General features: G+C 46.1%; 1 protein-coding gene across 2 annotated transcripts in view; it reads right to left on the reverse strand.

The window, feature by feature from the left end:
* The window catches only part of AK5 (adenylate kinase 5), a 299,264-nt gene that overhangs the window by 60,552 nt on the left and 213,255 nt on the right, over window positions 1-25,457 (reverse strand). For both annotated transcript variants that reach the window (XM_040360665.1, XM_040360666.1), the window contains 3 exons: window positions 25,164-25,240; window positions 3,447-3,489; window positions 124-159 (listed from right to left, as the gene is read on the reverse strand). In XM_040360665.1, coding sequence (XP_040216599.1) covers window positions 124-159; window positions 3,447-3,489; window positions 25,164-25,240 — 156 coding nt within the window. The remainder of the gene's footprint in view (window positions 1-123; window positions 160-3,446; window positions 3,490-25,163; window positions 25,241-25,457) is intronic.

Here is a 25,457-nt window from a genome sequence, read left to right on the forward strand (position 1 = left end):
TATATGGGTACAGTGTCGCATGACCGTGCAATTATCATTTAAATTGCGACAGTGCTGAAAGCTGAAAATTGTCCTGGGCAGGAAGGGGGTAATAGTGGTTAAAAAAGAAAAAGTTTACCTTACCTAATACAAGCATGACTTTTGATTTCTTCAACTCTTCTGTAAAAACAAAAGATACAGTTTCATAAAGACTAACCCAGCCTACAAAGCAAATAATACATAAAAAAAAATTCACAACAAGGCTTTAAAAACCTCCAATGCCGAATCTCCATAATCCACAATACAAAAAATGTATAAAATAATGAGAAAACATTAGAGTAGATCTAAAGTCAAAACTTTTTGTTTCTTTTTGGAAGCGCTGCCCATTCATTTCAATGGGCAGGGAATTTTGGGAAAGCTGTATACAATGCTTTACAGGCTCCAAAATAAATAAATAAGTGCACTTTTTTTATGCGCAAAAAAATTGCATTCAGAGGGGCAGATCCACAAAGATCTGCCCCGGCGCAGCGTATCTGAGATACGCTACGCCGCCATAACTTACTTCTCGTGGCTTCGAATCCAGAAAGAATTTGCGCCGTAAGTTACGGCGGCGTAGTGTATCTCTCGCGGCGTAAGGGCGCGGAATTCAAATTGGGCGGGTAGGGAGCGTGTTTCATTTAAATGAAGCGCGTCCCCGCGCCGAACGAACTGCGCATGCGCCGTCCCTAAATTTCCCGCCGATCATTGCGCGAAATGACGTCGCAAGAACGTCATTGTTTTGACTTGGACGGAAATTACGTCCATCCCGCGATTCACGGATGACTTACGCAAACGAAAAAAAAAATTCGAATTAAACGCGGGAACGACGGCCATACTTAACATAGCAGCTTTAACTATACGCCGGAAAAAGCCGAGTAGAGACGACGTAAAAGAATGCGACGGCCGCTCGTACGTTCGTGGATCGTCGGAAATAGCCAATTTGCATACTCGACGCGGAAAACGACATGAACGCCACCCAGCGGACGCCGAAAAATTGCATCTTAGATCCGAAGGCGTACGAAGAGGTACGCCTGTCGGATCTAACCCAGATGCCGTCGTATCTTGTTTTGAGGATTCAAAACAAAGATACGACGCGGGAAATTTGAAAGTACGCCGGCGTATCAGTAGATACGCCGGCGTACTCGCTTTGTGGATCTGCCCCATAATTTTTTTTAAATAAGTAAACTTATCCTTTAAGCGAGAAGAGCTTTTGTACTAGGTGCTCCTCTACACACATTCAAGAATTCACCGCCTGGCAAGCGCTTCCTTTTCTCACTATCAGAGATTTAGCAGCTTATAACCAGAACAGGTTTCACCTAAACTAGACTTCAGTCACAGATTTGCTTTACTTTCAATCACTTCACAGTTGGATCCATCGGAAACCAATTGTCACTTCTATCGGTTCCGCAGTAATACACATATATCAAGCTCTTATGTTGGTGGTGGATGTGGGTACAGGACGGCATGTGAATCACACCTATTCCCGCACCTACAACCACTCGCAACCAAAATGTGTTGCTCTTTTGCAGGCACACAGGAATGCCATTTCATTCTTAATAGCACCCGAAACACAGCACGTTTGCAGGTGTAGGAAATCGCATTGGTGCAAAAACACCAAGCGTTTTCCCTGCGGCTGTGTTTTTAAAAAGGTGTAGGGGCCTTCGTCCTGTGTACCACAGGTACAGCAGCCCATATAAATGACAGCCACAGGCTCACTGAAGACCAAGAACTAAGGGATCAGCATTAGAAGCAGGGAACAGATGCAGCTGGATGCTTGGGTGAGTATAAATGTTTTTTTTTATAAACCAGAACTTCACTTTTAATAGTTACCAGGACAAATAGAGAGGGTGATTCTCCCCAGTGGGGACACATAGAGCAATAACAAACTTGACATAGACTAAAGCCTCGTACACACGACAGGTTTTCCCGTTGGGAAAACTGCCATGGGAGCTTTTGGCTGGGAAAACCGTCCGTGTATATGCTCCATCGCAGTTTTCCTGATGAGAAAACTGCCGAAAAAAAAAAAAAAAGAGAACCAGCTTTCTTTTTTCCCCGTCAGGATTCCTGGCAGACCTTTTCCCGTCTGGAAAACCAGACATTTGTCACGCTGCAAATTATTGCATCGTTTAATGCAGCGCATTAAAATCGCAAATCTGTCGCCAAACTTTTACTAACACGAGGATCAGCAAAAGCAGCCCAAAGGGTGGCGCCGTTTGAATGGAACTTCTCCTTTATAGTCCCGTTGTAAGTTGCCGCGCTTTGGACGGGCGGTATTTGGCCTGAACGTATGTATGCAAGGCAGGCTTCAGAGGAATCCCGTCGGGGAAAAAATTGTTTTTTTTTCCTGCCAAGAAAAACGGTCATGTGTACGAGGCGTTAGAGTTACACATAGGGGCAGATCCACATACCTACACTGCACCCGGCGCAGATGTGATATACGCTACGCCACTGTAACTTACTTTGCTATTCTTTGAATTCTGAAAGAATTTGCGCCGTAAGTTACGGCGGCGTAGCGTATCTCTCGTGGCGTAAGGGCGCGGAATTCAAATGCGGCCAGTAGGGGGCGTGTTTCATTTAAATGAAGCGCGTCCCCGCGCCGAACAAACTGGGCATGCCCCGTCCTTCAAAACTCCCATGGTGCATTGCTTCAAATGACGTTGCAAGGACGTCATTGTTTTCGACGTGAATGTAAATGGCGTCCAGCCCCATTCACGGACGACTTACGCAAACAACGTAAAATTTTCAAAATTATACGCGGGAACGACGGCCATACTTAACATTGAGTACGCCACCAGATAGCAGCTTTAACTATACGCCATAAAAAGCCGAATGGAAACGACGTAAAAAAATGCGACGGCCGAGCGTACGTTCATGGATCGTCGGAAATAGCTAATTTGCATACTCGACGCGGAAACGCCACCTAGCGGCCGCCGGAAAATTGCATTTAAGATCCGACGGCGTACGCCTATTGGATCTAACACAGATGCCGTCGTATCTTGTTTTGTGGATAACAAAACAAAGATACGACGCGCAAAATTTGAAATTACGCGGCGTATCAAGAGATACGCCGGCGTCATTTCTTTGAGGATCTGCCCCATACACTTTAAGAACTATAGGGTAGGGGAAAAGATTGAGATAGATTGTATACAAAAAGAACAGTTATCCTTTATTATCAATGAATGAATAAAATATGACTACAGTCAGGTGCTTTGTCTAGTTGTAACATAACATGTGCTAAAAATGGGTTAAAACAAAAGAAAAAAAAAAGAAAGTTTAAATGCCATGAAAATCAAAATCGCCATAAGGCATGTTTCAGTTACGTCACTTAATGCAATATAAGATATTCTATAAGCTTGTAATCCTCTAATTGATTTGACTCTGAAACCCAAATATTAAAAATCAGGTCAGATTTTCCATGAAGAACGTACCTCTTAGATAATCATCGCCGAAAAGATGTGCAATTTCCTCATTCTGAGCAGCATTAATAAAAAAAAAAAAGAAATAAGAAGGAAAAAGATCTGATTAAATGCAACAGACATCTTGGATATAATTCTGTGGAAGCAGCACAGAGCTCAATACAGATTTATGACATAAGGAAATTACATTTTTTTGGAGCCGATACACTGCATTGAAACCTACAAGAATTCTGTTAAATTTCTAGTGTTTTTTATTATTTTTTTGCAGTTGACTGGCTGAGAGGTCAATCATTAAACTTCCATACTTTATGAATGAAAAGTATGGGCAAATGTATTTTGACACCCCTTTAAATTATGGGGCTCAGGAGTTTTCAGTAAAGGACATTTACCAATTATCTAAACACTTCCCCCCCCCCATGCACCCCAACCTACCCCCCCAAATGTCCTTATTTTTAGCATACCTCTTGGTGCTTACTTAGCCCCTCGAATTGTGGACTGTGATTGTCAATCAAAAACAATTTAATTTTAACCACTGATTGCAGGAAACGAAAAATTATTTGTGGCTGTAACTTGGTGGAAAGCAAACAAATTGGCAAGTACATATCCAATTGACTTTAGAGGTAGTGGGTTACATTTAGGCATTATGTTCAACACAAGGGTCTGTAAATGGCGATAATTATTTTAGCTGTGTGACATCAATAAACTGACGTTGCAATATTTACCCATTTTGCTTAGACAACCGAGCAAAGCCTAATAAGCTGCTAAGAACAATAGCTTATTTTTTTATTTTTTTATTTTAACCAGCCCTTGTGGAATTAGAATGTGCAGCAAGTACAGGCAGTGGTGGACAGAGTCTGCTGGAACATGTAACTTCAGACATCTGCAGTGTTGGTGGTAACTCTAAACTAGTACAGGATTTCAGGACTGAGCAGACTTTTCATGAACACTAGCCAGATGTGACCGACAGCATGCACAATGTCATAAAATTAATCTTCATCTGCCAGGGTTTTGGCAGTCTCTACAGATCCTTCCATTACAGGATGAAGTAATAATATACAAATAGATTATTTGGCTCTATTCCTAAATCCTCCCTAATATACATCCTGCTGTGTAGACTTTGGCTAGCAGAACAATAGTACCTTGTCGTGTGAAAAGAGCAAGTGATGAATCAGCAGAACCTGAGAGCGAAGGCCCACCATTGTCCAAGCTGGTCATACAAGCAGGGCAGCCATCAGAAATTTTAGGGCCCCTTACACAACTTTAGGCCTGTGTCCCCCCCCCCCCCCCCCGCGAGCCTGACCACCAAAATTCCCCAGGGTTTGCCCACGGGCCATCTTACCGAATCCGCACACTGGCCACCTCACCTGTATGCACTCAGCCCCCCCTCAATCCTGTATATATGTCACCCCACACACACACACACCTGTATATATGTCACCCCCCAAACATACCTGTATATATGTCACCCCCCACACCACACCTGTATAGCCACCAGGGACCCCACACAGACACCAGGGACCCCGCACAGCCACCAGGGACCCTGCACAGCCACCGGGGACCCCGCAAAGCCACCAGAGACCCCGCACAGCCACCAGGGACTCTGCACAGGGACCCAGGACCCCACACAGCAACCAGAGACCCCACACAGCCACCAGGGACCCCGCACAGCCACCAAGGACCCTGCATAGCCACCAGGGACCCCGCATAGCCATCAGGGACCCCGCATAGCCACCAGGGACCCCGCACAGCCACCAGGGACCCCGCACAGCCACCAGGGACTCCGCACAGCCACCAGGGACCCAACAGAGTTACCAGGGACCCCACACAACCACCAGGGGTGGGACAATTTAAGATGGAGGGAACTCCTGATTTTAGTCTTGCCTAGGGCAGGGGCAGCACAACAAATTTGTACACACACAAGGCTCTGGCCCCTCTCTGTACACAAACAGCCCCCCTCCCTTTCCCTCACAGCCCCTACTTGTAAATAAGTTCTCCCTACCTGTCTCAGGTCGTTTTCATGAAGGTGGCATGCTGAGAAGCACAGTACAGATCACACGAAGGGTGCACATAATGTGGCCAGAGGTGGCAGTAAAGAGCTCGATGTCTGAGCTCAGTGATAAGAACAGCAGAAGCTTGGAGATCATGGGCCAGATTCAAGAAGCGGTTGCGCGGCGCAATAGCTGTTTTGCTCCCGCGTAGCGAATGCCCCTGATTCAGGAACATCGCTACGCGGACTGCAGCCTAGGATATGACAGACATAAGCCTCCTTATGCCTTCATATCTCAGGCTGCATTCTTGCGTTGGCCGCTAGGGGGCGCGGCCATTGTGATCGGCGTATAGTATGCAAATTGCATACTACCACCAATTCACAAAAGTTGCGCGGGCCCTGCGCACGCAAGGTACGGAGTTTCCGTACGGCGACTTTAGCGCAAGGTTGCTCCTGCTGTAGCAGGGGCAGCCAATGCTAAAGTATAGCCGCCCTTCCCGCTCGTGAAATTTAAATTTCACGTCGTTTACGTAAGTGAATCGTGAATGGCGCTGGACGCCATTCACGTTCACTTAGAAGCAAATGACATCCTTGCGACGTCATTTGCCGCAATGCACGTCGGGAAAGTTTCCCGACGGAGCATGCGCTGTTCGCTCGGCGCGGGAGCGCGCCTAATTTAAATGATTCCCACCCCCGGCGGGATCATTTACATTAGGCGCCCTTACGCCGGGCTATTTAGCATATCGCCCGCGCAATTTACGGAGCTACTGCTCCGTGAATCGCGGGCATTTCAAAATATTTGCGTGGGCGCAGAGCAAAAATCGTTGCCCTTTGCCCACGCAAATATTGCGTGGATCTACCTGAATCTGGCCCCGTATGTGTAATGCACAGCACGGCTCCCTCAACCCGCCCTGCCTTCTCCTGGCCCCTGTGGGGCCCCTCACAGTTGTGATGGCTGTACCCCCCTGATGACGGCCCTGCATACAAGGTCCAATTTTCACCATTATATGACTTTAGTATTGCTATCCAAAAATTGCAGCAGATAGGGGATGTAGGCTTGGGGCTAATGAGTCCCTGTGCTTTCAACTGTAAACTATGCAAGTCATCATAAAAGAAGCCTTCCAACAAAAAATTGCAGAGATGCACACAAACTGTCAGCCGAGTAATCATACATGTGTACATTGTGGAGATACCTCTTCAATTGCGAGCGTAAACCTAAATTTTTTATTATTTTAAATAACAAACATGTCATAATTACCTGCACTGTGCAATCGTTTTGAACAGAGCAACCCAGATCTTCCTTTTCTTGTGTCTCCCGCCGCCACTTTTGGCCCCTCCCCTCTGCTGAATGACCCCATAAGAAGCCGCTTACTATATGGGCACTTGTTCAGGCTCACTCCCGAGTTGGTTCTGTGTGTTCATTGACATGGCTCGGCCCCCGCGCTCTTCTCACTGGCTGTGATTGACAGCAGCGGGAGCCAATGCAGAAGCCAAAATCTCAGATATCTCAAGAACTCATGAAGAATTCAAACCTATAGATGTCTATGGGGATTTTCTGACTACTAGAGTAGGAATCAGAAATGTGTGTGTAGGCAGGGCCGCAGCCAAGGTACCCACACTGGCAGAAATCACACACAGTACAGTAAAACCTTGGATTGCGAGAATAATTTGTTTCAGAAACATGCTTGTAATCCGAAGCACTTGTATATCAAAGCAAAGTTGTACCTTCATTAAATGTAGCCATATTGCTCTCTTCTCTCTTATACTTGTGACATGACGCTCCAGAAGACGTCAGGTTGACGAAACCGGTCAAGCGTTTGACAGTACGTCACAACACTTCCGTTTGCAATGCTTTGTTTTACTGCCCAAATGTGAGTACCCATTTAATTAAATAAAAATAATGTATATACGGTATCACACTATTCTGGGACCTTTCTCTCCTACATATGGGGTAATCATTGGAAGCACCTCCAGGAATACAGCAGGATGGATAACTGCCAAAGTGCTGCACAGTGGAACACACTGTGAACACTTTACACCCCAGGAGGGGGTGAAGGATCCGGTGAGTGCGGGCCATATAAGAGCACAGTTTGAGGTGGTCACTGTGTGGAATATTGGAACAGAAGTTCACCCGGCATAAAGCACTTTAGAATTTGTGACACAGAGAGCACAGCAATTCACCCATCGTTTATGTATATTCAGCACATGAATTAACACTTGAGCACTTTGTACTATTTATTTAAAATTATTTATTTATATTCATATATTCATTTTTATTCATATATACATCTTTTTATTGCACTAGTTGCAGGATGGCACACTGTTTATAGTTCCAAGTAGCACCATTTTTTGGACGCACAATATACAAATTTTTATCATTAAGCTATAGGTATTTTTAAAAAGGTAGCGCCACCCCTACTCCCACACCCTATCTATGACGCTACTCTTATATCAAAACATCGCTTGTATATCAAGTCAAAATGTATTAACATTTTTTGCTTGTCTCGCAAAACACTCTCAAACCAAGTTACTTTCAAACCAAGGTTTTACTGTATTATAATGCACTGTGTAATCTTGTATTCAGGTTATCAATCTCAATATAATAAACATTTCATTGGGCACTAGTGCAAGACAATCCATAATTTGTATTCTCACAGTGTTATCTGTCTTCTGGGTTGTATTACCTGAGGATGGCTTCCAATGGAGGGGTAGCAGTGTAAAATATAACAAAGTATTGCTTTTACTGGTTGAGGAGACTTCACACTTTTATTCGGACACCAAGCATTACCCCACAATGTAGAAGTTCCCCCCTATGCTGTCCCCTGTTGTCAGGAACCCTTCTTTTGCTAGTTTCATTCCCTAGCTAGCAGGTACCTATCCCTGACCTTCCACTCGCCCTGACCGCACCCAATTGATGTAGGTCACCCTTTGTATCAGATCCTCGTCAAAATGGCCTCCTGAGATTTTACAATATTTCAGTGTCCAATCAGACAACTGTCTTCCCTGAGACCCAGAGAAGATGGATAGAGTCCACAAGGGTCCAAAGGCAAAACCTTTTTTCTAGTTTGGGACATAATGTAGATGGACTGGAACACCTATTACATTTTTATTGCTGTCTGTGTCCCCGTCTTAGAGATTCGACCTTCCTATTTGTCCTGTTTACCATTATATTTGAAAATGAAAGTAAAAGAAAATCTAAAATTAGTCTAAAAAAGTAATAGAGGGAAAATCTTCCAAAAGAGACACTAGTATTGGTAACCTAGGGAGCCCCACATGATTCCCTTAATTTGCAGGGATGTTCTCTCACTTCCTGTTTTGGCTATGGGACAGGAAATTAAGGTAAATTCCCCCAAAAGGAAACAGAAAAAAAAAATCTAGGGTTGTAGCCCTCCTATTCTATCCAAAATGACAATGACACAGTGCCACTTAAAGAATGGAGGGATGCCTGAACCTGCCTACATGTGTTGCCCACACATTTCTGGTCCCTGCTCTAGTGGTCAGGAAGGCCATCTAGACTTCTATAGAGCTTTAACTCAAAAACACCTGGGCTCAAAATGTTGGCAACAAGGATACAGTTCATAGAAAGGAAAATCTGCTGCATGGAAACCAAGAAGGTGAGTATGACTTATACATACCTCCATGAGATCGGCAATAAAATGCTTTAAAGTGCCAGATGTGCTTACCATCTTTTCAGTCCCTTATGTATTCAATAAATAATAAAATAAAATGTACTTCTTAATTTCTTTCAACCCTCCCCCCTCCGGTGTCACATTTGACACCTTTCAGGGGGAGGGGGGTGCAGATACCTGTCTAAAGACAGGTATTTTCACCCACTTCCGGCCACATAGTCTCTGGCAGACTGCGGGCAAGACGTCACCTCCCGTCCTCCCCCCGTTGTGCTCTGGGAACACTCGGCTCCCAGAGCACAGCTGGAGCCAATCAGCAGGAGCAGCGCAATTCGCGCATGCGCCGTAGGGAACCGGGTAGTGAGGCCGGAGCGCTTCACTTCCTGGTTCCCTCACCGAGGATGGCGGGGGGGCAGCAGAGTGACGAGCGATTGCTCATCTTCTGCTGCGGACGGCGCTGGACTCCAGGACAGGTAAGTGTCCTAATATTAAAAGTCAGCAGCTGCAGTATTTGTAGGTGCTGGCTTTTAATTTTTTTTTTTCATGGCACATCCACTTTAAGAAGTGTTCTTTGTCCAACACAATCTGAATTATATTGATTAAGCTTTTTTTTTTTTATAAATGCTGGCTCTGCCCTGGGAAACTGCATCATTTCCTAACATAAGTAATAAGTAGTAGGTAGTATTCTTTGATCCTGGCAACAAGAGCAGCTCAAATAGTTTGTTCTATGGAGGCCCTCTGGGCAGTTCTCTACAATCAACAAACATCTGATATTAATCTGTCAGTCTATTACTTAAAAAAAAAAAAAAAAAGCTTCCATAACAGAAAAAAATGTCCAAAGCTGGGTTTGCCTTTTCCCACCCGCTGTCATAGGGGCAAGAAATCAAAGGCCCATGTACAGCCTTGGATCTAAAGCTGGCCAGTAGAATCTCATTCAAACATTCAAATTGAAATTCTGAAAAACTGTTCATTAGAGCATTCATGCTTGCCATCATTATATCAATAATCTTGTTTAAAAGCCCTTCAATTTTGTTGAATTGAAATTGAATGGAATCCAATACATATTAAACAGGATTCATTACAATATGTAGTATTTAAAAAAAAAAAAAAATACATTTATAGTTACACAGTTAGGATGAAAAAGACACAAGATATTCCAGATGTAAAGAGTGCCCCCCCCCCCCATCCTCCGTAATGGCCTGAAAGTGAATAACTCTACACCAAGTTTACTATATGGACCACTTATGTATATATAAACAGTATCTCACAAAAGTGAGTACGCCCCTCACATTTTTGTAAATATTAGATTCTATCTTTTCATGTGACAACACTGTAGAAATTACACTTTGCTACAATGTAAAGTAGTGAGTGTACAGCTTTTATAACAGTGTAATTTTGCTGTCCTCCCAAAATAACTGAACACACAGCCATTAATGTCTAAACCGCTGGCAACAAAAGTGAGTACACCCCTAAGGCCCCTTTCACACGTGCGGACCATTCAGATCTGCCTGTCAGTTTTTCCAGCTATGACTAGGCACTAGACCTCTGTGTGAAACGCGTCAGCTATTTATATCCCACTGCTTGCTGTGCTTTGTAGTGCTTTTATCCTTTGCACAAATAAAGGCTACCCTTTAAAGGTTATTTTTGGTGTGCGACTGTCCAGACATTTTTCTCCTAACTCTTGTCAGTTTTTTCAGGCGGACCTGAATGAGTGCTCCATGTATCTCTATGGAGCATCGGATATCAGCGGTGCCATGTCCGCTGACATCCGATCAGCCTGATCCAATCCTCTCCACTAAAGTGTGACAGATGCAAACCCTATTTTGCATCCGTCTGGCGGATTGGATGAAAACGGACAGACGGTTACTTTTTATTCGATCCCCCCATAGAGGAGAGCGGAGATCTGACTGATCTGTCGCTGCACAGTGTGACTAGTCATCCGCCGGCTCAGCGGGGATCAACGAAGCGATACCCACTGAGCAAGCGAATGTCCAAAAACTGAACTTCCCAGGATCCGTGTGAAAGGGGCCTATGTGAAAATGTCCAAATTGGGCCCAATTAACCATTTTCTCTCCACTGTGACATGTGACTCGTTAGTGTTACAAGGTCTAAGGTGTGAATGGGGAGCAGGTGTGTTACATTTGGTGTTATCGCTCTCACTCTCTCATACTGGTCACTGAATGTTCAACATGGCACTTCATGGCAAAGAATTCTCTGAGGATCTGAACAAAAGAATTGTTGCTCTACATAAAGATGGCCTAGGCTATAAGAAGATTGCCAAGACCCTGAAACTGAGCTGCAGCACGGTGGCCAAGACCATACATCGGTTTAACAGGACAGGTTCCACTCAGAACAGGCTTCACCATGGACGATTAAAGAAATTGAGTGCACATGCTCAGCATCCTATGCAGAGGTTGTCTTTGGGAAATAGATGTACGAGTACTGCCAGCATTGCTGCAGAGGTTGAAGGGGTGGGGGGGTCAGCCTGTCAGTGCTCAGACCATACGCGGCACACTGCATCAAATTGGTCTGCATGGCTGTCGTCCCAGAAGGAAGTGCACATCAGTGACGCATATCAATGCCCATTAGTGCCACCCATCAGTGCCCACCAGTTCCAGCCATCAGTGTCGCATATAAGTGGCACCTATCAGTGTGGCCTATTAGTGCCTCCCCATCAGTGCCACCTAATCAGTGCCCAAAAGTGCCGCCTCATCAGTGCCCATCAGTGCAGCCTATTAATGGCCATCATTGCAGCCTCAATAACTTCTTTACAAAATTTACTGACAAAGAAAACATTTTTTTTTGTAAAAAAAAAATGTATTTTTTCTTTTTTAAAAAAAAAAAAAAAAAAAAAAAAAAACAGCAGTGATTAAATACCACCAAAGGAAAGCTCTATTTGTGTGAAGAAAACGAATACAAAAAAAATGGGTACACTGTTGCATGACCACGCAATTGTTATTCAAGCTGAAAGCTCAAAAATTTTCTGGGCGGAAAAGGGGGTGGAAGTGCCCTGTATGGAAGTAGTTAAATTTGACAGTTTATGTGGCCTTAGCAGAAATCTGGCCCTGCAAGTTTCCCCACTCTCCAAGCAGATACAGAAACAACTAAAACAAGCAACCATGTAATTAGCTGTAATAAGCTGTGATGTGGCAATTTGGAAAACAGAAGACAAACATGTGAAAATGACTATTCTTTAATTACACTTCTATATTAAGCTGTCCAAATGAGTTTGGATAAGCCTATAAACCCTACATATAAACATAGCCAGCAATTAGAAGGTTTTCCAGATATTAAAAAAATACAAAAAAACAAAAGACAAAAAGACACAAGGCTTTTAGGTGAATGAACTGACTTCAGGAAAGATTACAAGAACACTTTGTTCTCAAGTCAAATGGAGGGCTTTTGATGGTAAGTGTACATAATCAAGCGCAGTGACTGTGCGCGGTGTGGTAGCAGAACTAATCAGAATTCAAAACAATTGTGTTTTTCACTAAGGTGCATGATGGGATGTTATTTTCGATATCTAGCGCAGGATAGAAGATGAAAGGAATAATCTGATTGTTGTGTAATTCCTTTTTAACAAGGAACTTCACTCCCCCCTCGAGGTTAATTTTGCTTTTAAACCTCATTTGTCTTGTATGTTGGGTTGAGGTCAAATAACATACTCACCCACTCATCGAATCTAGCATTGTCCTGCTGTAATCCGCTGATCCCCCCCCACCGCATGTTGTGTCCCAAGCTACCATCGTCCTTTCTAACATATCGGGAGCTGAATGTCTCTTCTGAGTACTTGTAGTCAGTCCTTGATGAAGTGCCAACAGGTCCACCCTCCTCCAACCACTCTCTAAGCTTAACACACATTACCACCACATCGTCAAATAACATCCAGATGTTTTTATACAAAGCAAAAGTAAATACATGATATCCCTTAAGGGGAAACAATTGAACACATCTGCCTGACCCTATGTGAAAAAGTAATTGCCCCCTAAACCTCTGCTTATGGCAGTCATGCTTGTAACTGTCAACCTTGCAATGCCTCATGGGAATTGTAGTTCTGCAACAGCTGGAGGGCCACCAGTTGGAGACCCCTGCAAAGATGGGAGATTGTAGCCACTTGCAGTGGCTTGATGAACGATTTTACTACCTATGCTTGTGAGTAGTTACATTATATTTATCTTCAATAAATGTTACGTTGGATAATATACTAGGCAAGTGCTCCCTCTGTTTTTATATTTTTTTCATAGTGTTTTTTTTTTTTTAAAGTGTATTTTGTGTGTGTACTCGAGAGAGGAGCCGGACTGCAGGAGTTGGGAGTAGGCAGGCCTCCCCCAGAGGCAATCTGCCACCTTTCTCCATGCCCCGGATGGCAATGGCGGGTGTGAGGGGGTCCTCCCACACAGCCCGCCCTACCTGCTCCGCTTTGAAGCCCAACGGGGCAGAGGGACTCCCTATAAGGGAGTGAGAGGATCTAGCCCGCTCAACCACCCCTGTTAGTCCTTCGCCTCTCTTTTTAGAGACCGCGTGGTCAAAGTGCGTGCGTGTTAACCCAATTTTAGAGTGCGTGTGTAGGTGTGGTGGTTTTTGTGGGAGGGGGGTGGGCGTACTAAGCGCAGGTTTACCTCGCATAGCACACCCACCGGGAGCCGGGCTGAGACCACCAAACTCAATTCACATGAAGCCGAGACCGGGATCCGAACCTCTAGCTGCAGAGGTGAATGGCTTGTCAGCGCAGTGCCAATCGCGTTGAGCCACCGCAGCTCCTATTTTCATAGTGTTCTGAGGACAACCCCAGTCCTAGAGAGCAGCATGGCTGTGCAGTAATATCCACCTGTGACCGCAGAGTTCTCTTCCGATTCAGGCTATCACACCAATGTGCAGGTGAATGTCGTTGTTAATGTTGGTGTAAGAGAAGTCATTGCCTTTCAAAACATCCTTCAGTTACTGTGTTGTTTCCTATGATCAGCACTAAGCTGGCACTATATTTACTAACAAAGAACTACTTTGGAATATGTCACCTTTGAAGTGTCCAGTGGGAAAACTTCTTCCTTTAGCAGACAATGCTATGTACTAATGAGCTCTATGCTACTATGTCAGCAAAAATCTATCGTTATTTCCATCCTCTATTGCTCTGTACACAGCTGTGCTAAAAATATCATTCTTATTCTCCAATCTCCATTTAGTAAGTTCACCGAATAGTTTTACACAAATAAAAACTAATTGGATTATTTAAATATGAACCCGAGTCTAAACAAAAAACGTTTAATTTGTTTCTTATGGCAGAGCAATTTAGATTTCTAAATATAACCTACTGACAATAATATCTCAGTTTCTGAAGCTAGGAGAGGTGCTAATATTCAAATTAATTGATCTCTTACCCAGAATAATTTGTTGCCCCTGTCCCCATTCTTTATATAAGGTCGTTGGGAGACAGCAAGAGCCGTAACGAGTCTCCTTGCCCACCCGCACCACTACAGTATGACCGATACAAGATGTATAGGAAGGACTGTTCTGAACTTCTGATGAAAGCCTCTTTTACACAGGCAGATGGCTTTACCGCCCCTTAGAAAAGCAATTCATAATGAAGGAGGTTTGCAGACATTCAAGAGGCGATGCCGCAACCTCCTGAATGGTGTTATTATTTTATCCTAAAGCAGGGGTGCCCAACCAGTGGCCCGGGGTTTAGGGTTAATTATTAACCCTAGCCTTGTTAATTACAACATTAAAATTCCCCAGCCAGACAGCAGATACCATGGGATGCTGAGCCATAAAGGCAACACAGCCAATCGGAATGGTGGGGGGATAAAGAATGCTACGAGCAATAGTTCCAAACCAAAGCTAGTGACATGCAAGAACAAAAACCGGCCCTGGGGGTCCAACCGCAAGGCATGGAACTGAAAGTGAGCTGTTTTAGCAATTAAAATGTCTATACCCTGAGAGTTAGAGGTGTATGGAGCTTGGTACACCCAGCCAATCCAGGGTTTAAGGGCCATCTGCATCTGGCCTGTGACACGGATCTCCACTAGCACCTAGACATCTGCCCACGGGGACTTGAGATAAGACAGAGCAGCCACTCTTTTAGTCCTGTCCTGCAGGTCCCTGACATTCCAGGTAATTAATTTTAGACAAGCCATATTAAAGCCAGGAGCAGAGGAGTTTGAGGTTAGACGCCCAGGGAGCAGATAACAAAATAATATATTATAAGAAGTGCAGTTCGCATACACATAGTGATGAGAACATATACAAATGTTAACACAAATGGCATTCATTTATGGAGGAGCTACAGGAATCCTGTGAGAGACACTGCCAGCTCAAATGAGTAACACACACAACAGAGGTGGCCATTAAGTGGGTGGGAATGGGAATAAAATTGTACTTAGTGGTAGAGAAGTTCTGTGGACATGACAAAAGTACAGCAAGATAACAGAAAAAAAACCAATGCAGAAGAAAAACATACAAGTCTTAACCGCACTGGACCCGTGCAACTGAACAAACAAAACACTGCCCATCGTGGTCCTTGGGGCAGGCAGTGGCCAGGGAAACAGGCCTTGAAGAGTTTGGGGTAGCAAAATTGGAAGGGTAGCATGAGGGTAGCATTGGGGTCTGAGGGGCAAACAAATACTGAAAAGCACTTAGCGGTGCAGGGAGGGTGTACTTCTGTCAGCAGGTGAGAGGTAGGTGATGCGCTTGAGGTGGAATAATGCTGTAATCAGGCAATGCAGGAGCAAACATAAGGAGTATACTGTAGTGAATGAGGGGGTAAAGAGGTGGGGAAGAGTCTAAGTTACCGGGGCAAATAACAGGGATCAAAGGTCAGGGGATCTTGCGGGCAGTGCCCAACTTATGGTTTCCAAGCTTAGGGAAAGACAACGACCATGGCGGTAGGACAGCGGAGTCCTCGGAGGCAGCACACAGGAGATCATTATGGAGAAGCCAGTCACAGGGGAACTCAGGCAGGCAGCCTCATTGCAGTTTTCCAGCCATGAAAGAGCCGATTCCAGGTCCTCAAAGAAACGAGCCTTGCTATCTTTCACCACCCGAAGTCTCGCCAGGAAGAGCATGGCGTACATCAGATGGTGGGTCCAGAGTTGCCACTTGACCTCGCTGAACGGTGTCCTCTTCTTCTGGACCTTGGCAGAAAAGTTCGGGAACACGGACACGTGCAAATTATCGAAAGGGATTTCGACCTTTACATGAGTGAGCCTCAGGATAGCATTCCGGTCACGGTAATTGAGAAATTTGGCGATGAAGGTGCGTGGAGGTGCACCATTAGGTGGGGGTTTTACAACCAGGCGGTGCACATGCTCTACCACGAACGTAGAGGAGAAGGCCTTTCTGCCAAAGGTCTTGATCAGCAGATTCTCTAGCACAGTAGGAGGTTCGGAAGCCTTCGGCCCGCTCAGGCAGGCCCACAAAGCGCAGGTTACACAGCCGAAGTCTGTTTTCCATGTCGTCCTGTTTCTGCAGGACAGAATTGAGTTGGTGTAGCCGCTCAGTAGTGACCTGTAATAAAAGCAGTTCATCTTCCACGTGGCCAACGTGGCGCTCTGTCTCAGACACTCGCTCTCTCAGTTTATGGAGGTTCTAACGTATGAAAGAAATGTCATGAGAGTGTTGAATGACACAGGGAAATTGCCTCGAGCACCTTAGCTGTGTCTCCAGTATCAGGTTCGTCTTCAATGATGGTAGCAGCGCCATCCTCATCCGACGAGTCCCGCACCTCATGTCAGTATTTGTCAAGTTTGTCGATGGCGCCGGACGCGCTCTTCGATGGAGAGAGGAATCCACGGTGAGTAGATTTAGAGCAAAAAAGAGGTAAGGATAGTTCCCAGGATCTGTCTCAGGCGGATCTCTCACTCTACACTCCCGACACCATGCAGCTCCAGGCCACGTCCCCATAAGCAGTTTTCTATTATTACAGTTTGGGTAGATATCAAGTCAACCGCTATTTTGAGTCAGTAGCAAGAATTCTACAATGAAGTATCCAGCTTCATCTTCTATCCACAGCCATTATGAAGAGTCGACGTGTGTAAGGTTGAGCTGAACTGGTCTGGGTTCGGCACATTTTCTGAAACCAGGCCACCTATATCCTAGCAACGAATAATGCTGCGCAACCCATTGTGACTGAAATGTAGATGGGCACACCATAGCAACCAATGAACTGTGCTTTTGCCTACATCTTAGCCACCAATGGTGTCAAAGTTGTTGTTATGGTGCGCCACCTACACTATATTACCAAAAGTATTGGGACAACTGCCTTTACACGCACATGAACTTTATTGGCATCCCAGTCTTAGTCTGCAGGTTTCAATATTACGTTGGCTCACCCTTTGCAGCTATAATACCTTCAACTCGTCTGAGAAGGCTGTCCCTACGGACTAAGACTGGGTGTGTAAAGGCAGGCATCCCAATACTTTTGGCAATATAGTGTATATCTGGCTAGGATACAGGTGGCCTGGGTCCAGATTGTTCTGACATTTGCAGATCCCTAGCCAGTTCAGCTCACCCTTAGATGTGTGTGAAAGAAAATGTCTTGATTCCCATAGTGACATTCATAGTATGATAAAGAAAAATGTTAGCATGCTTTTGATATGTATGCAAGCATATATCTTGTTTCGGGATTGTCAAGATCATAACCCACCACTGGAACTGTGAGAAGACAGACAAGGAAGAGCCAAGGATCAGGTGAAGAGGCATAACTCAATTTGCTCAAATATCAGTTTCGATAATCTTACCGTTAAATCTGATCACAGGAAATAATGTATCTTTTGTTCACTTATGAAAATTGATATTACAGTCAGGATTGTTCCCATTCCGAGATCGGCCACACTCTGCCCCCTTGTAAACAAAGCACCCGTCATCTACTTTTCTCTCATAATATTGTGAGAAGCTGCAAACAAAGCCGCTCCGTCAACAAAAAAATAAAAATTTCATGTGACAGCTTCTTCTTTTTTTTATGAGACTAGTTGCTATGACAACCATGCTAGGCCCTACTCTCGCAGGTACTGTTAAAGCAGATAGACCTGCAGAATTTTTGGAGAAGAGCAGGCAGGCTACCTGACTTTAATTAAGAGGAAAAAACAAAGTGGGAAAAGTATTCTCACAAAAATTATTACACTTGAATTTTTATTCCTAAAATATGGCCAATTAGGAAGCAATATAAAAAGCCCTGAGCAAAGTCAAAACTTAATTGACCTAAAATTACATTTCTCTGCAAACGATGCTTGAATAATTTATGCTATTTATACATGGGATTAAGATACAGACTCTTTGTTGTGCTCTTTGAGAAGGATTAACTTCACAAAATTATATTAAAAAAATTATTAAAAAAAGAAATAACTTTAAAATATAAAAAAAAAGTATAACTCCGCAAAATTATATAAACATTTATAATTTCACAAAATTATAAAAAAAAATATTAAAATTGTAAGCTCGCTAACAAGCAGGGCCCTCTGATTCCTGTTGTTTTGAATTGTATTGTAACTGTACTGTCTGCCATTATGTTGTGAAGCACTGCACAAACTGTTGCCGTTATATAAATCCTGTATAATAATAATATAGCTTCACAAAATTATAAAAAAAACACACACAAAAAAACAAACTAAAATTAAAAAGAAAAAGGACTAATAAAAAAGGACCTAGACAGGTCAGGGATTATTTTTTTTACTACTAAAGGCAGATTTTTTTTTTTAAATAACAAACATGTTATACTTGCCTCCACTGTGCAGCTCGTTTTGCACAGAGAGTCCCCGAATCCGGTCTTCTGGGGTCCCTCGGCGGCTGTCTCGGCTCCTCCTCGCAAAAGCTTTCCACCTTCATGCGAGCTCGCATGGTGGAAAGCGTTCCTGTGATACAGCAGCAGGCATAGCCGCCGACTGTATCACTCGGCCCCGCCCCTTGTGCGCCACGTCATCGGATGTGATTGACAGCAGCGCCAGCCAATGGCTGCGCTGCTATCAATCTGTTCAGCCTAGCCAATCAACGGCCAGGCTGGGAACCGAAGAAGATCACAAGGACGCGCCTGGGACTTTCGAGGGGTGAGGTAAGTAAAACGAGGGTTCGGGCGGGGGGGGGGGCGGTACTGTCGGATGTTTTTTCAACTTAATGCATAGGATGCATTAAGGTGAAAAAACATTTACCTTTACAACCCCTTTAAGAATATATAAAAATAGTAGGGCTGTTACTGATTACAATTTTCAAGTTTTAATCGACTAATAAAACGTACATACATTTTTCGGATCACCACCATATATAGTACCCACTGTAATATCCACAAACATCTCCCCACTGTAATATCCACAAACATCTCCCCCACTGTAATATCCACAAACATCTCCCCCACTGTAATATCCACAGACATCTCCCCCGCTGTAATATCCACAGACATCTCCCCACTGTAATATCCACAGACATCTCCCCCACTGTAATATCCACAGACATCTCCCCACTGTAATATCCACATCTCCCCCACTGTAATATCCACAGACATCTCCCCACTGTAATATCCACAGATATCTCCCCAACTGTAATATCCACATCTCCCCCACTGTAATATCCACAGACATCTCCCCCACTGTAATATCCACAAACATCTCCCCACTGTAATATCCACAAACATCTCCCCCACTGTAATATCCACAAACATCTCCCCACTGTAATATCCACAAACATCTCCCCCACTGTAATATCCACAGACATCTCCCCCGCTGTAATATCCACAGACATCTCCCCACTGTAATATCCACATCTCCCCCACTGTAATATCCACAGACATCTCCCCACTGTAATATCCACAGATATCTCCCCAACTGTAATATCCACATCTCCCCCACTGTAATATCCACAGACATCTCCCCCACTGTAATATCCACAAACATCTCCCCACTGTAATATCCACAAACATCTTCCCCACTGTAATATCCACAGACATCTCCCCCACTGTAATATCCACAGACATCTCCCCCACTCTAATATCCACAAACATCTACCCACTGTAATATCCACAAACATCTCCCCCACTGTAATATCCACAAACATCTCCCCCACTGTAATATCCACAGACATCTCCCCCGCTGTAATATCCACAGACATCTCCCCACTGTAATATCCACATCTCCCCCACTGTAATATCCACAGACATTTCCCCACTGTAATATCCACAGATATCTCCCCAACTGTAATATCCACATCTCCCCCACTGTAATATCCACAGACATCTCCCCCACTGTAATATCCACAAACATCTCCCCACTGTAATATCCACATCTCCCCCACTGTAATATCCACAGACATCTCCCCCACTGTAATATCCACAGACATCTCCCCACTGTAATTCACAGACATCTCCCCACTGTAATCCACAGACATCTCCCCACTGTAATCCACAGACATCTCCCCACTGTAATATGGTCCACATCTCCCCCACTGTATAGGAAGATTAGTGCTTGCTTAGTCTTACCAGAGAAGCCGGCCGAACACTCTAGGCCAGGGGTGGGCAATTATTTTTTCGATGGGGCCACATGAGAAACTAAAAATATTTTGGAGGGCCGGGCCAAAAGGCTAAACTCAATACTGCATAAAATCAATTGTATTTCTTTAAAAAAAGCAGTAAATATCATTGTTGGAAAACTGGGGGACAGAGGCTGGGGACATGACACAGGAGGGGGACAGAGGCTGGGGACATGACACAGGAGGGGGACAGAGGCTGGGGACATGGCACAGGAGGGGGACAGAGGCTGGGGACATGACACAGGAGGGGGACAGAGGCTGGGGACATGGCACAGGAGGGGGACAGAGGCTGGGGACATGGCACAGGAGGGGGACAGAGGCTGGGGACATGGCACAGGAGGGGGACAGAGGCTGGGGACATGACACAGGAGGGGGACAGAGGCTGGGGACATGGCACAGGAGGGGGACAGAGGCTGGGGACATGGCACAGGAGGGGGACAGAGGCTGGGGACATGGCACAGGAGGGGGACAGAGGCTGGGGACATGGCACAGGAGGGGGACAGAGGCTGGGGACATGGCACAGGAGGGGGACAGAGGCTGGGGACATGGCACAGGAGGGGGACAGAGGCTGGGGACATGGCACAGGAGGGGGACAGAGGCTGGGGACATGACACAGGAGGGGGACAGAGGCTGGGGACATGACACAGGAGGGGGACAGAGGCTGGGGACATGGCACAGGAGGGGGACAGAGGCTGGGGACATGGCACAGGAGGGGGACAGAGGCTGGGGACATGACACAGGAGGGGGACAGAGGCTGGGGACATGGCACAGGAGGGGGACAGAGGCTGGGGACATGACACAGGAGGGGGACAGAGGCTGGGGACATGGCACAGGAGGGGGACAGAGGCTGGGGACATGGCACAGGAGGGGGACAGAGGCTGGGGACATGGCACAGGAGGGGGACAGAGGCTGGGGACATGGCACAGGAGGGGGACAGAGGCTGGGGACATGGCACAGGAGGGGGACAGAGGCTGGGGACATGACACAGGAGGGGGACAGACGCTGGGGACATGACACAGGAGGGGGACAGAGGCTGGGGACATGACACAGGAGGGGGACAGAGGCTGGGGACATGACACAGGAGGGGGACAGAGGCTGGGGACATGACACAGGAGGGGGACAGAGGCTGGGGACATGGCACAGGAGGGGGACAGAGGCTGGGGACATGGCACAGGAGGGGGACAGAGTCTGGGGACATTGCACAGGAGGGGGACAGAGGCTGGGGACATGACACAGGAGGGGGACAGAGGCTGGGGATATGACACAGGAGGGGGACAGAGGCTGGGGACATGACACAGGAGGGGGACAGAGGCTGGGGACATGACACAGGAGGGGGACAGAGGCTGGGGACATGACACAGGAGGGGGACAGACGCTGGGGACATGACACAGGAGGGGGACAGACGCTGGGGACATGACACAGGAGGGGGACAGACGCTGGGGACATGACACAGGAGGGAGACAGACGCTGGGGACATGACACAGGAGGGGGAGAGACGCTGGGGACATGACACAGGAGGGGGACAGACGCTGGGGACATGACACAGGAGGGGGACAGACGCTGGGGACATGACACAGGAGGGGGACAGACGCTGGGGACATGACACAGGAGGGGGACAGACGCTGGGGACATGACACAGGAGGGGGACAGAGGCTGGGGACATGACACAGGAGGGGGACAGAGGCTGGGGACAGGCAGCCACTGTTTAATCAATAACAATTGATTAAACAGTGGCTGCGTGTGATGGCACAGTGGCAACAATTGATGGCACAGTGACTGCGTGTGTTGGCACAGTGGCTGCATGTGATGGCACAGTGGCTGCGTTTGATGGTCACAGTGGCTACGTGTGATTGGCACAGTGGCTGCGTTTGATGGGCAGAGTGGCTGCGTGTTATTGGCACAGTGGCTGCGTGTGATTGGCACAGTGGCTGCGTTTGATGGGCACAGTGGCTGCATGTGATTGGCACAGTGGCTGCGTGTGATTGGCACAGTGGCTGCGTGTGATTGGCACAGTGGCTGCATGTGATTGGCACAGTGGCTATCTTTGGGAACAGTGGCAACAATTGATTGCACAGTGGCTGAGTGTGATTGGCACAGTGGCTGCGTTTGATGGGAACAGTGGCTGCGTGTGATTGGCACAGTGGCTGCGTGTGATTGGCACAGTGGCTGCGTGTGATTGGCACAGTGGCTACGTGTGATTGGCACAGTGGCTGCGTGTGATTGGCACAGTGGCTGCGTGTGATTGGCACAGTGGCGACAATTTATGGTGGCGAAGTGGCTGCGTGTGTTGGCACAAGTGGCTGCGTGTGTTGGCACAAGTGGCTGCATGTGTTGGCACAAGTGGCTGCGTGTGATGGGCACAGTGGCTGAGTGTGATTGGCACAGTGGCTGCGTGTGATTGGCACAGTGGCTGCGTGTGATTGGCACAGTGGCGACAATTTATGGTGGCGAAGTGGCTGCGTGTGTTGGCACAAGTGGCTGCGTGTGTTGGCACAAGTGGCTGCCTGTGTTGGCACAAGTGGCTGCATGTGTTGGCACAAGTGGCTGCATGTGCTGCGTGTGATGGGCACAGTGACCCCTCCCGGCCCTGCCTACTGTTATCACCGCGGCGGGGAACATAACAGACAGCGTTCGTTTGAACAGCTGTTTTCCCTGCTGCGCATAGACACTCCCCCTTGGACGGATCTGTCCAATCGCGAGCAAGGGGGAGTGTCTATGTGACTCCCCCTTGCTCGCGATTGGACAGATCCGTCCAAGGGGAAGTGTCTATGCCATAGACACTCCCCCTTGGACGGATCTGTCCAATCGCGAGCAAGGGGGAGTGTCTATGTGACTCCCCCTTGCTCGCGATTGGACAGATCCGTCCAAGGGGGAGTGTCTATGCGCGGCGGGGAAAACAGCTGTTCAAACGAACAAGGCCGAAGCCGCAGCCTTTCCTATAGCCGAGGCAGCAGCGGAGCTCCGCGGATCACATGGTGTGCCGATCCGCATATGGTGACCCGTTTGGATCATGGATCATTTATGATCCGTTGCACCACTAGTACCGATCAAAAGAATTTTGATTGATCAAAAATTTTTATGATTAATCGAGGAATTAATCTTTAATTTCCACAGCTCTAAAAAATTATTACAGTAAATGTCCACAGTCTGATCACAAGTGCACTTTAGGGGTCTGTTCACACCATCTGTTGTGGTCTGTATAACTACGATTGTGTGATCCAACAGTTATGATCGTAAATAGTTATGATCATAAAACGTTCCTTAAGGAGAAATTGTCTACCATTTTTTTTTAATTCATTTTACTGTCCTTGTGTGAGGGGGATTCTGGTGTGATACATGTCCCTGTTAGCTCAGGAGGAGCTGTTGTCCCACCTCCTGATGATATCACCCCAAAATAACACACTGCCAGCCAACTCCAGAACTGGCCTGGAGAATACATGATGATTTTAAGGGACAGAACCCAATCTTTTTTCATTCTGACCTGGCAGGCTTGTACATATATTGTGCAACATGTAATTTGATGATGAAAGTTCTTTTCCCTCTAATTGTACAATGGGCATGCTTTATTTAAAGTGGAGGTTCACCCTAAAAACAAGTATTTACCATTCAATCTAGCATACTGCCGACATGTACAGTATGCCGGTTTTTTTTTCGGTTTATATACCGTAGTATAGGTATTTCTTCCCCCGGCTTCTGGGTAGTGAATCCCGCGGGACTATTCGAGACTAAGTGATTGACGTATGACAAAAGCTTGCCCCCCGGCGCAAAAGGCGCGTCACCAGATTCCGAAAAAAGCCGAACGTCGGTGCGCAGGTGCCGTATAGCGCCGACTCGCAGTTCGGCTTCTTTCGGCAACTCGTGACGCGCATTATGCGCCGTGGGAAAGCTTTTGTCATCACGTCAATCACTTAGTCTCGAATAGGAACGCCCAGTCCCGCGGGATTCACTACCCGGAAGCCGGGGGAAGAAATACCTATACTACGGTATGTAAACCGAAAAAAAAACCCCCCAGCATACTGTACATGTCGGCAGTATGCTGGATTGAATGGTAAATACTTGTTTTTAGGGTGAACTTCCACTTTAAATGAGCATAGGGCGGCACAGTGGTGTAGTGGGTAGCACTCTCACCTAGCAATAAAAAGGGTCGCTGGTTCGTATCCCAACCATGACACTACCTGCCTGGAGTTTGTATGTTCTCCCTGTGCCTGCGTGGGTTTCCTCCAGGTACTCCGGTTTCCTCCTACACTCCGAAGACATGCTGGTAGGTTAATTGGCTTCTGTCTAAATTGGCCCTAGTATATGAATGCGAGTTAGGGACCTTAGATTGTAAGCTCCTTGAGGGTAGGGACTTATGTGAATGTACAATGTATACGTAAAGCGCTGCGTAAATCGACGGCGCTATATAAGTACCTAAATAATAATAATAATGATCAAGTATGAAAGAGGCCCTTTAACACTTATTTGTAAAATACAGGAAGGTAGCCCCCTTTTTCCGCATGCCGACCTTCCAGTAATATGCTGGGATTCCTTGATAGTGACATTTTCTCCATGAATAATATAACACCACGATGAGGAACAGAAAAGAAAAATGTATACATTATTATTACCTACCTGATGTTCAAACACAGATGTAGAATCACTGGCCTCCCCGCTGTCTAAGATAAGGCTGAGGTCAAGCTCGCTCGGTCCTGTCAGAAGAAAATAGGCATTTAAAGATGGGCTGTTGTGCTGTTCATTTTCTCAAGATAACACCTACACACCCTACATTTATAGAACTATTCCACATTCATTTATCTTTAACATTTTCTTTCTTGGGAGTAAAGGAGGCGTTTAACAAGATGCTCTCTATCTTGGTTCTTGCATCCCTCATAGAGGAAAGGTTTGGAGAAATTGTTTCACAAAAAT

The sequence above is a fragment of the Rana temporaria genome, chromosome 7 (genome assembly GCF_905171775.1).
Source record: "Rana temporaria chromosome 7, aRanTem1.1, whole genome shotgun sequence".
Taxonomy (NCBI): Eukaryota; Metazoa; Chordata; class Amphibia; order Anura; family Ranidae; genus Rana; species Rana temporaria.